The 18430-nt window shown below is 40.2% G+C and overlaps 1 protein-coding gene across 12 annotated transcripts in view; it reads left to right on the top strand.

The window, feature by feature from the left end:
* Positions 1 to 18430, top strand: part of pard3ab (par-3 family cell polarity regulator alpha, b) — a 235581-nt gene that overhangs the window by 204714 nt on the left and 12437 nt on the right. For 11 of the 12 annotated variants that reach the window (XM_013272746.3, XM_019348075.2, XM_005476796.4 and 8 more), the window contains one exon: positions 15745 to 15868. In XM_013272746.3, coding sequence (XP_013128200.1) covers positions 15745 to 15868 — 124 coding nt within the window. Of the gene's footprint in view, positions 1 to 15744; positions 15869 to 16161; positions 17101 to 18430 lie in introns of those variants that run through there. The other variant, XM_019348078.2, reaches the window with a different exon arrangement.

Raw genomic sequence — 18430 nt, 5'->3', positions numbered from 1 at the left:
ACACTTGGCCTATGAACCCCCATCCCCCCACCTGCTTTATCCCCTCATCCTCCCTTCCATTACTGTCTTCCCTCTTTGCTCCTTCATCCTCCACCCTCAGCCTCACTTATCTTTCTCATCGCAGCTTTCAAAAAGAGTTCCCATCTTGAGGTCTTGACAGCATTCTCTAGACAGCAACCAGCCTCCCTGAGGGATCTGAACCGTGGAGAGATGTGTGACGGGTACCTGCCAGAAACCCTGTGACTCCCTTTGAGTTTTCCATGGGGGCTCTTTGATGGGCTGCACTTGTATGTGTTTCGTGTGGGTGCATGTGTGTCGTTTTGTTGCATCAGGCAGAGCAGAGGATCTGTGCAGGCCTCGAAAAACAGATTTTTTTTCTTTCTTTTTTCTATTCAAACAATTACGTAAAATTAAAACGTCCTAATTAATTAGAGCCTTTATGCGCCTCCATTTACAATATTAGGTTGGCGCCATTTACGACTAGAATTTGTTTTAATGTTGCAAGTGTTATTCTTCCGCCCACTGAAGTTTAGTTTGGCTCCCCATTTTGGATATTGGTCTTAAATCATAAAGTAACAATGAAATACAAGGACAATAAAACAAGCAACAAGTATAGCTCAAAATTTGTGTGACTGCATTACATCCACAACACAAACATTGAAAAATGTTTTAGATTTTTGCTTCATAAATTAGTCTAAATTTTAATTTTTTCTTTCTTTTCACATTTTAGAATCACTGTTTAGATGCAGTGACAATTCCATGCATAAAGATGCACTAGAAACATATTAAATAAAGCAGACATGTTGCACCTATGTGCAGAAGGATTGTATGTAAACACCCTTACCCACACACACAGACCTGATGTAGTCACCCTGTCAACTCCTCTGCTGCTAGGCGTCTAACTAAGCAACCACTGAGCCTAGGTGGATGTTTTGACAGGGGTTGTGAAGCAGAGGGTAGCCTGAATAGAGACCAGACAGTTTGTTTGTTTGTTTGTTTGTTTGTTTGTTTGTTTGTTTGTTTGCTTTCCCCTGTGCTCTCTTACCCTTAGGCAACGAGTATGACCAAATCTAATTCTGAATGCAACATATGATATTCCAGCTTAGTGGAAATTTTTGCATCCAGCAGCTACAAATTAATTTTCATATCGATAATTCTGCAGCTTGGAAATATGTTTTGTGAATTTTGTGATCTATAGCACAGATTTTTTTTTTTTTTTTTAAAGCAATTTTTCTGGTTCTGCAGTGAAGACTGAAACAGTTTTTTTTCCTATATTTGTTTTCAAATCTATCATATAATTGAAAAACATGACGCCTGCAGCGGGAAAAGTATTGCTGGGATTTGTCAAAATGTGGGTTATTACTACACAGCTCCCCACAATCCAACACAGCCCAGACACATGCAGACGCATCCAGGAGAAAATAGTGAAAAAATTGTAAACTAGTCTAAAATAGCGCCTGAGTTTTACTTCTAGTACAAATTTACATGCGACTCACCAAAAGCCAGAGAATTTCCACCTGTTTGGGGAGTTCATGCTGCTTAGATTTGAAAGGCAGGAAAAGGTGGAAGAGGGATTGACACAAGGCAGAGGAGAGCACGAAAGGGGAAGCGTCTGTACCCTGCTGATGCTATGGGTATTTTTCACGGTGTCCCTGCTTTGAAACGTTTGTCCTGAAGAGAGGCAGGAAAGTCTTTATGCACGCCTGTAGAGCCTCTCAGTGTTCACGGCTGCAGCTGGTTGTGTGGGAGCATTTGGTAGAGGGCTAGGAGGAGGTTACCCAGGATTTCCTGTTAAACAACTTCAGCTTCTGTTTTGCTGGGAGAGATGAATGGCTTTAAAAACATTACTCTGTGCTGCTAAAGGGCATTAATATCTGGTGTTGATCTGAGACTTAACACTTTTCAAGTAAAGATATAAAACTATAAGAGAGGACAGTTCCCAAGGAGAATTGCATTGGAGATTATCGCAAATTTTTATTATTGTCACAATGTAGCCTTCTACGTTCACTTTTCTGTTGCCATATTATAAATGATTATTCAGTCTTTTGGCCTTTAAACCCATAATTGTCGTACTCAAACTGGACCTCAAGGATCATATTTCAAGGCTCATCACTATCTGAAGTAATAAGCCCCGACTCGTTGAGTATCTGACTCTTTATTGCAGTGTTATTAAAATCTTAAGCTTGCAAATATCAAGGAGACGACTCTGTCTAACCTTTAAATTTGTATAGGAAAAAAAATAAATCCAAGATATTTCTGTGTGCCGTCTGTGCTTAAAATAAAACAGACACATGATTTCGTGTTTCTTTTGCTGAGAATGTTTTTTTTTTTTTTTTGGTGGTCTGGAAATCATGTCCTCCAAAAGCTCCTATATCCTGAATATTTCATGAGGCTGTTGTGTAGAGTCCCAGTTTTTAATGAATGCTTCCTGAACCATTGCTGCACTTTAGCTTCATTCCCAAGAGTGATTTGGAAAAACAAATGTCCTTTTTTTTTTTTTTTTTTTTTCAGCTAATGTGAGATACATGGGTTGATTTAGTAACAAAAATACTCATTTGATACATTTTTTTTTGTCTTTCACAGAACTAAAACAAGCAACTAAGTAACAGATCAGTAACAACATAGATCATATTCTGACCTCACCCGCTAGTTTATGGATTATCATTTTAAAACCATAGCCCCAGTCACCTTCTAAGTGTATGTGTGAACATTTAATACCAAGTGGTAAGACGTATTGCACCATAACATTGCGTTGTAATGAGCTGATCAGTTTCAGTCAACAATGGTAGAAAAAGAAAGAAAGCAAACAAGTCCGGCCTTTGAAATGTAATATTGCAAATATAGATGGTTCGATTTAACACAGAAGCACTGGCTGTTTTCTTTTCGATAAATATGTTTTACAGGAATCGCTGTCAGAGACTTACATTTGTAGAAAGATGTTATCTGGGTGTTTTAAGGGCATACGAGACTGAGGATGGGTTCATGTTTAGAACATGGTTTTGTCAAAATCCGGCCTCAGAGTGAGCATTCTCCCTGGCATCCAGGACACGTATTACCATGGCAATTATACATCAAATACTCAATCTTTCTCTCTCAAAATTGCCTGCTGTCACAAGATGCCTCCAGTCTCATTTTCTTCCAATGCTGCCCTGAAACGGGGAAAAAGGCCCCCTGCCTCCTGATGATAATGGATCCTAATTTGACTTAGATTATGATTTATCAGATGCTGCTCATGCTTCAGTCGGAAGTATTATGCAGCTCTCTGAGAATGGGAACCATTACAAGTGAGACATCCATCCGTCACCCACCGGTCGCCATAACGGAGAGAACAAGAGGGCCATATGAGCTGGACTGTGATGCCTGCCCCAGAAATTAGACTGCTCCAATTTGATTTCTTTTCTCTCTCTGTGGTGTTCTGCCTCTCCTCCCCCTTCATTTATGACTGCTCCCCTTTCTCCCCAGTCCAGGTCAGGCCAAAATTGTCAGCCGGCATTGAACACAAGCATCAGTCAGACCCTAACGTTTGCTAATAAAACGAGCATTGGAATTGTAATGTATGCCTGCTCGACTTACTTTAAGTTAAAATTGTCTCTACTCTGCTGCCATAGATGGGATGGATCCTTTTGTACTTGCCGTGAATAATCTCCCAGTCAGAGTGTCCACTTCCTAATGTACAGATCATTGTGACCACTAGCAAATTTAGCCTGCACTGAGTAACTCGGTCTTTGATACATGCATGGATAAATCATTCTTTGAGACCTTAGGATATCTCGCCTCTCATGCATATAATAGGTTCAAAGCCATTACTGTCCATTATTGAAGTTTTATGTGTTCTCCCATTTTACTAGTCTATTTTCCTGAGGTTTCTATTAGCTCCTTCTTTGTTTTTTGCCAGTTTTGAGGTTTGTCCACAGGGGGTGATGCCCTCTGATGGACGGTAGAGTGAGATTTACCTTTACGTGCAGTGCTCCCACCAAAGACTTTTTTGTAAGCCCAGGTTTTTTGTGTTTTTTGTTAATCCTGATCTTGATACAGAGTTTAAGAAAAGGTACTAAGATGGGGCATCTTATCTTACTAGTACTACTACAGAAGCTAATAAATATTACCAAATAAATGCCAAGTACGGTATTTTTCAGACCATAAGGTGCACCGGATTATAAGGCGCATTAAGCGAAACAAAACAGTGAAATGAGTCAAACTTTACTCAACTCATTCTTCTTGCTTCCTCTACTTCCGTACCATTGATTCATTAATGTTGAATTCTCTGGCAGCTGCTCTATTCCCATGCTGTTGCAGTATATTAATGACTAACCTCGTATTGTGCATGGATTACCTCAGTTTGTTCTCCTGACTGAAATTTGGTCCGTTTACAGCATCCTGCCATGCGATTGCATTTGTCCCTAACCATCGGGAACCCTCACGTTAACTTTAATCAAGTGGGAAAAAGTTAGCGTTCATCCTCCAGCTTCACTGTATTTATGTTATGCTAACATAGCTGTGTCACTAGCGATCAGATAGCACATCATTATATATCAGCTAGTCCAACTTCAGTAACCCTAGTCAAAGGAGTTTGCAAAGAAAAAGCGTCTGGACTTCTTTAAGTTGCTTGAAGACGTTTCACCTCTGTGATCACCGCATGTGATTAGAGGATCACCAGGGGGTCCTTTGTCCCTCCTTGGGGGGATACTCCCACTGGGTTTAAATCTGGGACTCTCGGCCATTTGACCTTAGAACTGAAGAAGCTTCTCGGATGAGAGGTGAAACGTCTTCAAGCAACTTAAAGAAGTCCAGACGCTTTTTCTTTGCAAACTCCTTTGACTACGATGACCTGGATGACTGAGAATCTTCACAGACTTCAGTAACCCTACAAACGTCACTGCTGTTTAATTTTCTGTCTTCATTTATGTTGGAAGTGATAGCAGAGCTGTACATTTTATTTTTTTCAGAAATCTCTCAGAACATGTTTAGATGGAAGCTAGCGAGCTAACTTCTCGCTAGCGAGCTAACTTAAACTTAATTGTTACGCCTGGTAAAGTAGCAACGCTGATCATTTTATTAAGGATGAAAGAATTTAGACAGTTTTTAACTCTCAGTGATGCCGCAGTGTTTTGGACCTGAAGCGGACGGAGTTTTGGACCCAGATTACTCCGCGAGGCTCCTGACTACGGTAGCTGTAATGCTCCGACAATCCATCAATCGGTGCAGCTTCGTAGCTTACCAAAGTCGTACTAAAACATTTTTTGACAGATTTTTGAGCGCCGTGTACCACATAAAATCGGTTCGAGGTCAGTAAGCACAACCAGAATTCATACATAAGGTGCACCGGATTATAAGGCACTCTGTCGATTTTTGAGAAAATTAAAAGATTTTAAGTGCGCCTTAAAATACGGTAATAGAAAAGAAAGTGTCAGTCACAGCTCTCCTTTCCAGTAGCGCTCTAGACTTTGAGTCACTGAATAGCAACCCTACATCCTAATTAAAAACCACTGGTAAATCTGAAATCCTCTATTCTCACCTCAACAAAGAAATAATGTTTGAGTGAAACTCTGTGATGCTTTGCCAACATGAAAAGACAAGAGCCAAAGAACTTGTTCAACTGTAGTTTCTCATTCAGACTGAACTTTATTCATGAGTATGAAAAAGTCAGCCCTTGTTATCAATGTTTAGTTTAGCTGAGCCCTCATAAAAATGTAAAAAAGCAGTCGGACTCTTTAATGCTTCCCTAATCCACCGCTGATAAGACCGCGTACTCACCCTGCTGGTTTGAAAATCCTCTCCTCTTCCCCTCACCCTTTCATCTCACACTTTGCGTTCTCAAACTCTGCCAGTAATTTGCACAACCTGTAGGAAAACGCTGCTCTTGTGGGCACAGGCAGGTTGAAACTAGTTTTCGCTTCGCTGCAGAGTTGTTAAAGCACCACTACAAGTTAATAGCCTAGAAGAGTCTACTTTACGGCCGTGTTGACACAGAAAGGAATAATTAGTAGGATGCGATGCTGCCAGCGGTAAAGCCATTAACTCGGACGACCCTTTCTCCAAACCCTGTTGCCTGGTTACAGTTTCCCCAGGTGACCAAATGTGCTGAATCATAGTGATCAGCTGTGACTCACTAAGACAGTGGCCTGCAGGCGTTAGTTATGATTGGTGGGATCGTAACGGCAATGTGAAGCTCAGATATATTACAATAAGTGACTTATCTGACAGCACAGATCTGTCTGTTGACTGATTGAACGGTGTGGCCTGATGGATGCCGTCTCTGCTTAACCCTCAAGTCAGTGTCAGTGTCTGTAGGGGGGAGAGAGCAATGAAGCAAGGTGTGATGGAGATGGCGCGAAAGGGTCTGCGAATTTATATCTGAGATGAATAGACTCTGAAACAGACGGGCTTTGTGTTTCAGAGCTGTTTCAAATTTGACAAAGGAAGAAGAGTCTAAACACGAGTGTCTGGAGATTTCCACGGTTTTAAATAATCTCATTTTCATTACGCCTTCTCTGCACCGAGGAGATTGTCATCTATCATTGATGGATGAGATTAGGCTCTTTTCTCGTACTGTTACATCAAAGCACTACTGATGGTACTGCGATGGCATCTACAGGAGTTGCTGTTAATGTGGATAAGATCAGATATTCCCTATTTAGCATTTCAATGCGGAGCAGGGAGATGGAATTGAAACCTACATGGGTGAGACAACTTGTGGTTTCATATCGCATACCGCCAGTGGGCTCAAAAACCCCTTCATCAACATTTCTCATGTCCAAGATGTTCTAGATTGAGACTACTTTTAGCTTATCAGTTATGCACAGTAACCTGCAAAGATGAGGGTGTTCACACACTCTGCCTGTTTATTTCGTATTACTCTTGGACTCATTGATTTAATTACTGTAGTTACAACAGCCAGTCATTATGATAAGGTGCCAGTTTTAACTATTTATGTATTTATCCATTATGTTACAATGTAACAGCTTCATTTGTTTATCCATCAGCTGCTTTTGCATTTTTAGCAATAGTTTAGTCTGTTTCCAGCATCTGTGTTTTAACCATTCATGCGTTTCATTCGGTTAGTTTAGTTAACTTTTCTGCTCCGATCTGTTCAGATGCACTTGTTTAACTGATGTTTGATTGATTTCTGTGTATCCCCTCACTACTGCAGAACCTGAGGGTGCTTGCACCTCTGGACCTTCAAAAATACAGTGTGTATCAAAAAGAATCATCTGATTTAAAGAAGGCTGTATTTTTTTAAGTAAAGTATTTACAATTTAAGTATTTAGATCCTAAACATTTGCGACCATCCTTGAGTCACTGCAGCCACTGCGGTTGTTAAACTACCTACTGGCAACCAGGTGAAACTCACGAATCCCCTTTTTCCAGCAGTACACGTTTTGATCATTGCTAATGGATGGTTGTGGAATTAGAGCACGTTGGATTCTTTTTGATACACCCTGTAAAATACAGACAAGGAGCACAATGAGCATTTTGCTAATCAGCCTCTTGTGACTTTGAGTTGCTGTTTGGATGTAAAACATATAATGAGATAACTTATCACATGTCATTTTAAGATTTTGAGTTGACTGCAAATGCAGTCTTTTTCTTGATGGACTGTCTAAAATGTAAAAGTGGTGTTGAGGCTAACCACAATGCAGACAAACAGTGGATGCCTCAAAGCAGTGATGTAAATACCAATATGTAGTCAGCTTTGACAGTTACACGGAGAGCTATTTGTCTTCATATACGAGGCACACAGTTTACAGTAAATTTTGCTTTTCTTAGAATCACTTTTCATTCTGAAATAGTAAGTTTGATCCCGTTGTATTTTTGGCATCCATCAGATTAGATTTAACGCCATCCCTGTTCAGTTTAATCTGGGGATGAAGGTTAATCTCAGAAAGCGTTGTAAAGAAAGCATTTGTTAGGAAAAGGAAACAGAGCTCCTGCTGTACCACGTGTGAAATGCTCTTGCATATATTACACTGACATATTCAGAAGTGGCTCTGCCACGGAGGGGGGGGGTGGGGGCTGAGTAATGAAACCTAAATGGCCCACATAGGACATGACATGTCCCTCACCTTCATTAAAAGTAGGGTAGAATTACAGATATTAGAATCGCAGAGCAATTTATTTGCTTGTAACTGAAAAGGCCGGCATCGATACGCTGATGTGTGCAAGCATGAAATTGGCCCGTGAATTAAAAGGAGGCATATTTCTGTGTGCCACGCCATTATTGCTTCCAGTGGCGCCATGGCTTGAAATCGAAGAACTGTTACCCATCTTGCTTTAAGTGTGTGTGTGCGTGTGTGTGCTCACGCTTGCATTAATATCAGTCAAATATTATATTACCATCACCCACATTTCTGACCAGCAGTTCCCCTGGAAAAATAGAGACGCCTTATAAAACTGAAAGCCAATTAAATTCAATCCGTTCCGTCAATGGATTCCAATGTTTACTGTCTGCTTTGCACAAGTGTTGACACCCGGTGGGATTGCTAAGGCTCAAAATGATTGCTACTGTAAGTTGCAGGAGGGTATCTGTGTGCTGTAGGAAATTAGTCATTTCTTGGAAAGTTGTCTTCCGTCATTTTGAGGAAAACAAATGAAGCGTTTCCTCCATTTATGTAATGCATAAAGTTTTGGGGGGGGTTTGGCACTTTAAAATGCGCAGGATTTAAAGTTAGTCTTAAATGATGAAGTGACCCAAAATGAATCTCAGTAAATCAAGTTAGTCATTAGATCAGCTTCTGTATCCATTTTTGAACCTTAAAGTTGACCTAAAATGTGACACGTGCGAATTCATCACGTGTATTCAAATCCATCTCCATAGCTGCAGCTCTTAATGCAGCCCAGTGACCGCTTCTTCTGTGGCAAAAAGTCAACTAAAGAGCCATGTTTCTTTCCCGGTGAACACACACACTTTTGCACACTCATGGCTCTGAGCTTGGCACAGCATGCCGGCGCTGTGCCCATGCTGTGCACTCTGAGAAGAGAACGGTTTGATCCGAGCCGGGCTGCGAGCGCGCAGATGGTGTCTGCTTCGGCCTGGGTTACAGAATGTGTTAGCTGGATTCATTAGCCTCTTAACTTCCCTGTCAACACGAGCTTTTCCATAGAATGAGACATTTTACTTGGCTGTTTCTTCCTCTGCATATTAACTGATTTGTTTGCGCAGTTCATCAACATGCAGTTCCTTTAGTCTCACTTAGTCCATTGACATCATGAAGTAAATACCAGGGGGTTGATAATGAGTTGCTAACTGTGGTGATATTGTATCGATTGGTGTCTAATTGCCATGTTTCTGCAGATCAATTTGGCTTCCCCTGTTTCAATGTTAAACCTGTGTAATCCAGAATGAAGGCAAGATGGGACTAATAGTGCCTAAATGGCACAGACTCGATGGCCTCTTGGAACCTCTAATCTTTCCAGTGCATCAGCAGACACCAGTGAGGCTGTGAGTGGTCAAACATCTCAGCTAATTCTCTCTTATCCTCTGTCTTGTCAGTAATGCCACCTCATCTATATACAGTTTCTTGGAAAAGATTTGGCATCACAGAAAAATATAGAAATCTAGATGTTAAACCATTAAAAAGTAAATCAAGAAAATCTTTGAGAATATTTTGTTTCATCAGCCACACGGCCCACATGGGCCCGTGAGACACCATTTACACAGTAGCAGCAGTGAACAACACTCAGGAAAGAAAATTACTTTCAAAACAATAAACTTTGTCTCTCCTTAGAAGCTCTACAAATAAAAAAAAAATGCCACAAGAAGGGCTCCCTTGTTAAAACGCGTTTTTATGAGCATCCAACCAGAACAAGTCGACAGAGATGGCAGACAGTTTATTTTTTAAAAAGTAAAACCATTTAAATCATAATGTAGAGCAAATCAAGGCATAAAATTGTGTTAGCTCTTAGTCTTGTGATAAACCACAAAAATAAATACGGGGGTGTCATGAATGTTGGATTGTAATCAGAAATACACTTAGAAAATTACATTTTTTTTAAATTGGAATAACTATCTAACAGCTATCGCAGATCTGGACAAGAGTGTAAAAAGAGTCGATCCCTCTTGCTTTATTGCAGTAGATAACAGGGACACTGTCATACAGTGGCTCACAGATGGAGAGTTAGCTGCTAGCACCAGTTAGCGAGAGCATCAGTCTCCCTTCTAGCTGTCTGTGAGCCTTCGATCAATAGACCTGGATTATCATCTCCAGCATCTCAGTTCATTTTTCACAGCAGAGAAAGCCGCCACCAGCTACTCCCTCTTTGTCAGAGGATGTAGGGCCTAGTTCACCCATCTGATAAGATTACAGAAACTAACCACCACATCTGCTGCGTTCAAGAAGGACGTGTGGGCACTTTTTTCCTTACTGCGTGTATCGGTACATCAGTAAATGTTTATTTAAGAGGCTGCAGAGCTAGTCAGTACAACAGTCACATCAGAGATGGGAATCCCATGACTACCCATGCTTAATTAAATGTTTAATTAAGATGGTGTTTTTAATTAAAAAGTTGATTATTATGAAGTGAGGATTTTTGCCAAATTAAATAGATAGAATATCACAGAACGCAACCCCTATCGTTATTAAAAGGGAGGTGAGATTTCTTTTTGAGTCAGCAACTGTTAATTTGCTTAAAGGGCAAAAGATGCCCTTTAAGTTAAAGAAGTGAAATGAAGTAAGCTCGAATTGAACGCACTAACATTTAAGACACTGAGTAGTCTTGGCTGGGGTTTTAGTTTGCATGGTGGTGCATTTGGCTCAGGGCGATGCATTCATCTAATACTTTGAAGTGTGAACCAACAATGCTGCTCTTGTATCTTCAAGGTCACCCCACTTGTAACCACTCACCACAAGGGCCCTCATCACAAAACAGACACAAGATCCACTTGAATCTTCCCACCATGTAGGCTTCTGAACTTCAGCAGGCTGTACATGCTCAGATGGTCTTTGCGGGCCGTGGGGTCGTTTCCAGTTGTTTCTCTTTTAGTGCTCTCAACTGCGCGGACACCCGCCGCTTTGCATTCATCTCGAGAGCACATCGATCCACTGAAGGTTGCCAAGTCCTCTAAGCGATGGTTGTAAAATTTATGCCCGTATACAGTTGCTGGTAGGTCTGAAGGATGTTAAAGACATGGGAAGAGCGCACATTGTGAATGAGGCCATTCATTTATAATCTGCAGGATTAAAGCGCTGCCTATCAGCTGCCTCTGTCACTTACTGTACATTGCACCTTCCCTTTCTCTGTTGGCATGCTTTGATTGGGATCTGTGAAAGCAGTGCCAGAGTCATGTGGGATTTTGAGGTGACAGCCCATATCTTCTAATCCTATTAGTTTGGAAGTCCTCTTCCCTGCCAAATGAAGCAAAGGCTTTGTATGCCTGCCTTAAATCGATCTTGCTCATAAAGTTTGGGTTCTTGTTTTGAGTGTCTTGGCTGCATTTTTCATACATATTGTGGCTCTGAGATCAAAAAGACTGACTGCAACACAGGCCAGATTTCAAGAATAAATTGTGTTTATTAAAGACCTAAATCTTGAATTTGTAGTTTTGATCATTCCTTAGCTCTAAGATCACGGTATTGTCATTAGGGCTGGGCTATATCGTACCGTTCACGGTAATACCGGTATAATGTTAGGCAATGATAAGAAAATGAAATATCGCGATAGAATATGTGTAAAACGCGCATGCGCACAATTTTTGGTAGAGCATGCAAGCAGGCCGTCGTTATTACTGTTTTTTGGAAAATAAGCCACACTTAAAATCAATTTGATTTTTGATTTTCGGAAAAATCGACAGTGCCCATTATAATCCGGTGCGCCTTATGTATGAATTCTGGTTGTGTTTACTGAACTCGAACCGATTCTGTGGTTCACGGCGCTCAAAAATCTGTCAAAAAATGTTTCAGTACGACTTTGCTAAGCTACGAAGTCGCACCGCTTGATGGATTGTCGGAGCATTACAGCTACCGAGGAGCCTCGCGGAGTGATACGTACTGTGCTTCAACATAATATTACTGCATTGTGTGTGTATAACCCCTTTTTAAGTTTTGTGGATATTATACATGGTTATGCTGAGGATATGTCGGCCAATTTCCACTGGAAATGCCTTTTGGTTAAACTGTCAGCAAGGAATTTGCATTTGCACTGTTAAATTTTTATATAGTGTTAATGCACATAAAAAAACAGCTGCTTGTTTAAGTGAAAATACATCGATGGGGGGTTTTTTGCACTAATAAAGTCGTGACTTGTATCGTTATTGCAAATTTTCAAATATATATCGTGATAAATATTTTTGGCCATATTGCCCTGCCCTAATTGTCACTAAAGATGTTAATAAGGGCACCAAGAATAAGTAGTCACAGATACAAAGAGCCCATCAAGTTCTGTTTCAGCTCTGTGAAAAACTTGGACTTGCTTTAGTTTGAAGTATTTTTGCATTACTGAGTGCCAGTATTCTTGTTTGTAACCTGCAGTGTTGCTGACCATAGTTTAAAAAAAACAAAGAAGATTATATGAGCTATAATTAACGTTAATTCTGATGCATCTTCAGCAAACTCTGGTCTTTTTGTAATGATCACTCCAAGCTGCACTTTGTAATTTGCTAAAGAATGTTTACTAAGTAGAAATGACATCACTCAAAGTCGTCACTCTGCTACTGCCAGTAAACTTAACAGAGTGATACTTAAAATTAACAGCTAATCGCAGCACATTGAAGAGAATAATCTTACATCATATCATTTATGCATTGAATCAATACTGTACACTCGTTAAGCTTACAGTTTGGACTCCATTATCTGGATCAGTTAAAAGTAAAAGTCAGTATTTTCAAGCTGTTAAAAACAGCGTAATCGATATCTGCTACTTGCAGCTTACAGATTGTTCTTGGTATTGTAATGTTAATGTCATCTCTCTGCCAAGTGATTGAACTGGATTTTGCACTTGATTTAGACTTGATTAGATGGCGATTTGGCAGAGAAAGGGTCAGCAGTAAACCTTTCCCCCCCAAACATTTCTTCTTTTTAAGCATCTGTCAAAGTTACCACAGAGTTTACAGACTTCCTGACCCAAATTATAGCCAAGGATTTTAAAAAAGACACAAGTTTTGATTTTTTTTAAAAATCCTTTGACTGTTTGGATTTTATTCTCAAAGCTTCTTTTTGAGCAATCCCTCTGCTTGAACACGCCGCATTAGGGCATATTGTAGTAGCGTCGTCAAAGTCTGCCCACAGTGCAGACATTACATCTTCCCAAAGCTCCTTCCTTGCCAGGCTTAAGGCTGAGACAGACAGCTTTTCAGGAGGCACACCCGACCATGAAAGGCAGGGTGCATCTCAGCGTAAACAGCTTTGCTGGCAGCCCAGTCAGCAAGCCACAGTCCTCTTATTGAGTCCCAGAGACACTCCACTCCACAAAGCCTCACAGTGACCTTTCAGCCTCATACAGTAGTGCCAGATATTGAGTGAGTCTGTCCAGATGATGAAGCTCATCTCAGGCTAAATTTCAGCCTGCTGTTCTTCCTGGTCTCTGGGGTGTTTTGGCAGTACAGTTGTATTGTTGTGTTGCTCTTTCTTTGATTGATTTACAGCGTTTTGTCAAAGATTGGAGATCTTTGATCCTTTTATTTGAGTTCCTGTTTTCTTTAGTCTCTCGGGCAGGATTCTGTAATATCAGCTGATACGTTTTTTTATTACAAGGTTGAGCCTCGGAAGACTGAACAGCTTCCATCTGACAAACATTACATTTTTTTTTAAAAAGTTTTTTTTTTTCTTTTGTTTGGACAGGCATCTGTTTACATACTTAGCAACATTAGATATGAGCCTTTCTGCTAAAGCTGGCATTGAATCCTTGACCCGTAGTCAAAAGGTCACACATCAGTTCAGCTGAGTTACAGAAAGGCCAAGCAGCTGTGTTACATGTCATGGAGATTAGCTGGATTGCATATGGCAGGTTCCTGGTCTTTAACAAGGCTGACCGCCTCTGGCTTTTCTATTGTGTGTCTGGAGTTGATAGCTGGCTAAGTTGGTGGTGCTGTTGTGTTTTAGGTTATGCCATTAGGGCTCTCTTTCTGGCTGTTTTGTGATGGATGAAATGAATTAGGCAGTAATTTTATGCTACATAGAGTCATACGTTGACCTAATAAAGACAAACTGCTATTCTAAGTCTATTCTAAATGTGCAGCTGCTCTGGGATTTCTTCTTTCTTTTTTGCATATGCACGGCGTGTATTTTATGTTTTTTAACTTTAGTTTAATCATAACCCTTACCAGTTGCATCTTGGAATTTTTTATGCTGACCCTAACGCTCCCCGTCTTCAGTCAGGAGAAGATTTGAAAAAGCTGAAAAGGTTGCAGGCTGGACCTTTTGAGTTTGAGAGATAACAAAGTCCACAGGAATTTCCTGGCAAAAGTTGGAAAGTTGAAAAGTCAAGCTCAGAGTCACAGTCACCCGCTGCTCCTTCATTCAGAGCCTAACACTTCTATTCATTCACACTGTGTGAGAGGGAAAATGTGTTAATTACTTTCCTCTGTAGGAGGCCATGTGAATTTAACACTAACCTGTCCCTTCGTTTCTATTTAGGTCTATAGATTTCTCTCCATTCTGTGTTCATGAGGACGCAGAAACCTTTATGGTGAAATGCAGGAAAATCAGTGCAAATAAAATAGCTACATTTTAGGACTGATTTATGACGCATGGTCCAAACCGTTGGTGAAAGGGAGTAACTTTCAAAATCAAAATTTCACACAATTTATATATATATACAAAAAATTACGAGGAGAAATAAGATAAGATAAACCTTTATTAGTCAAACACTTGGGAATTTTTTTGGTCACGGCAGAAAGTACACGTTTAAGAGCAGTAAAAGTTAAGAAAAACACAATAGAATAGGATAAGATAAAATACAATAACATACTATACAACAAGAATAAATTACTATATACAGTACAATAAAGTACTATACAAAATAAAATGTTCTGTTATAGTAGGAACAAACAAGAAATAAATGCAACACATGACAATAAATAAACATTTTTGTAAATATACATATTTGTATCTCTATATTGTTATCTATCTACACATTTTAGTTTTTACATATGTGTAAAATGATTTTCAGCATAAAAGTAAATCAAAACAATATTTTTGTTCCCTAATAAACCTCATCCTACACACTTCATGGTGTTAAAGCTGAGTATTTCAGACTCTGTAACTCCTAATATAGTTGCAGTTGTAGAATTATTATGAATGACCAGTGTGAGTGTATTTACTCGTTGTACCATGAGGAAGTTACACTGACAGCAGCGTTGTCTGATGTAAACAGGGCTGCGAAAGACAATAGCAGCGCAGTGGATGAATGATATAAGACCGCGATGGGAAGGATGGGGTGGGGGCGTGGGGATGCTGGAGTACTACTCACCGTTCACCACTAGTCTTTGTTCATTGTTCTGAATAATACATCAGAAGCACATTAGTTTGATTCATATTGCTGTTGGCTCAGCTGTAAGCTCGCTCTTGGCTCCGGCCTCACTTTATCACATTTTTTACATTTTATCTGGGTTGAGTAAATCCGGGTGCTTTGCCAGTGTCAACAGTGCATTTGATCAATTCATGGACAAAGCACGCTGGACTTTAAAGAACATCATCCTGCAGGCCATTTCTGCCTGCACTGATGGAATCAGGTCACTTGTTAACAATGGACCTTTCACACTCATCCATCTCCCTCCACCCTCTCTCTTTTTTCTCCCTGCTCTCTCCCTAGTAACCGACTAACCCCCAGCAACCACGACCGGATACAGAAGCTGAGGCAAGAGTTTCAGCAGGCCCAGAATGTCCCGGACGACCCGGATGATCGCAGGAGGACCTACAGCTTCGAGCAGCCCTGGGTGAGTGTCTAAAATCACTGGGGCCTGTAACTAAAATCCGCTGCTGGGCCGAGAAGACGGCTAAACTGTAAGACTGTTGAGAAACAACCGCTATCTACCAGGCCGAGACTCAAGTGCTAGTCTGAGGAGAATGCTAACAGTGTTTGCACCTGTGGCTAATGGTGCTTACCGTCACTAACCCCACTACTAGCAGCCATGAACAAGACTGATGGTCCTCTACACTTGAGGATTACCATTAACCTCCATTAGCCTTCATGGCTAATTGTGCTAATGCTAACACCGTCTGCATGCAGGAGTCCTCACACCTCCTGACACAACCATCACTAACCCCACCCACCTGTCACGACCTGCTGTACTGATCCATCGTCTTCATTTTCTGTGTGTCAGTCATCCACATGGACCCGCCCACCACCTCATGGATTTTGGGTCATTTCCATATTGTTTCTCTGTATAGGGGGTCACCTTGTTTTTCAACCTGTGCCTTCTTACAGTTTCAAGTGAGAGCTATGTGCTTTTTAACGGACATCCCTTTAAATCAAAGTTGCATTAGCTGAGGAGCGGGATGACGAGTGCATTCTGAAGCAACAAGGGGTAATTATAAACGAACAAAATCTGAATGCCTTCAAAGGTTTTTGGAGCTGATGCAATCACTTGTCATATTTTTAGTATTTATTTTAGTCCTTCTTGCTTCCTGGCATTGCACCTCAAGTGTACTTGGTTTTACATGAACTGTGGTTAAATGAACAGCCAGCTGTAGCAGATTTTAAATCTTATACATGATTTTTTTATTCCTTTTTTTCTAATTGGTAGAATGTGTATTATAAATGAAATGTCTTCACATACTTGCACTGAGTGCGGGACAACACACATTTTTTTGTTTTCACATACAGTCCCTCCCAACTTATTCTAATATATAACACAATACATATAATTTTAAATAGTGTGTTATGGTGGTAGGTAGCACAAATGTGGGTTGTCCCATACCAGACAGTGTGTTGTCCATAAGGAATAACATTGAGCGCCCTTGTTAGCTTTTTCCCTCTACAAGGTGTTTTCGCACAGATATGTTTTTGTATATTTCTGTATGAACTTTTTTTGTTTTTTAATTGTTGGTGTATAAACTAGACATTCCCGCTGTAACTTTGCTCAGTCTTTTGATGTGCAATGGGAAAATTTTACCCTTGTGACTTATAATTGAAATGAATTGATAAAGTGAGAGCTCATGAACTATATCCTCTGTGTTCTGGCTCTTTCTTTTCAAACTAATAAGCCCAACAAATGTGTGCAGCAGTGTTTTGAATTTGGCAGTATTAACCAGTGTCCTGCGTGTAAATGGGATAGATGGACTGGTGCACATTCCAACCAGCATTGTACAGGAAAAGCAGGAGCGTGTGGGAAAGAAGAGCGTAGGTCATCTCTCCTTTTGTCTGAAAAACTACTGAGCGTGCTCTCGTTTAAAGAGCCGGACAGCGTTGCAGCATTTTTTCCTATATTAGTTGCAATGTACTTTCTATTGCCATCTAAATCATGGAAAGTAGTGTTAGTTACCCATAAAAATTAGATATTCCATCAGCTACAATGTTTTGTTCTTTTTTACCCGATAAATTGGTACATGAAAAAATCTTTGTGTCAAGTGTAGTATTATTATTAAAGCTTAATTAGTCTGGAAATAAACCTGACAAGCACAGATTTCTCCCAGCAATCCTTTTCAGTTCCACAGCCTGTTAAATCCCTTTTACTTTGTCAGACTGCAGCCCACACTCAGGCTTTCTATAGTGATTGCATGTTATTAGACTCATGCTCTGGCCATACTTGTGGGCCATATGGAAAACAGGAGAACGTTTCTTTGAAATTCAATTACCTCTGCCGTGCATTTATTACGTTTTCTTGCTTCATCCGAGTGATGTGCTGCAAACCTCAAGGAGCCACCGTCTTTTTTCTTAATTCACCTGCATCTGCCCCACTTAGTCTTTGCCAGAACAGTGCTGCATGTGAGATGGTGCCATTTGCTACTGCTCTTTTTTTTTATAGTAGAAAATTGTAATGCTGTATGATGCAAATGAAAATAGTTGCTTTTGTTCACCATATGTAGATTTATAGGGGCAGCAGTGGTTTTCGGTGCTGGAATAATTAATAGAGTCGATTTATTGAATTAATGGACAAAAACTTGGCTCAGCGTTTTAACATTTTCAACCAAACTTGCCAAATATAAATTGTGAGAATCTGGTTTTTAAACATTGCAAATTTCAAATTTGTGCTATACTATCCACATCCTAAAAAAGAAGACTATATTTTTGGCTATTTCATGAAACAATTAATGCAAAACAGAGAGATTAGTCAATGTTAGAATGATCATGAGTTCCAGCCCTAATTCACTCTGTTATCTCTTTTCTTTAAACTGTTATCGGCCACAGTGTCACGCCATACTGATTAGACTGATATTTGTGAACAGCCATATGGAAGCACTTACCATGTTGTTTCAGCCCAAATTTAGACACTTAAGTTCTCCTCTTCAAATCTCACCTTCAGCGAGATAAAGCTGAAGCCATCACATCTTTGCAC

The sequence above is a fragment of the Oreochromis niloticus genome, linkage group LG18 (assembly GCF_001858045.2).
Source record: "Oreochromis niloticus isolate F11D_XX linkage group LG18, O_niloticus_UMD_NMBU, whole genome shotgun sequence".
Lineage (NCBI taxonomy): Eukaryota > Metazoa > Chordata > Actinopteri > Cichliformes > Cichlidae > Oreochromis > Oreochromis niloticus.
This window is presented reverse-complemented; position numbering and strand designations above follow the sequence as displayed.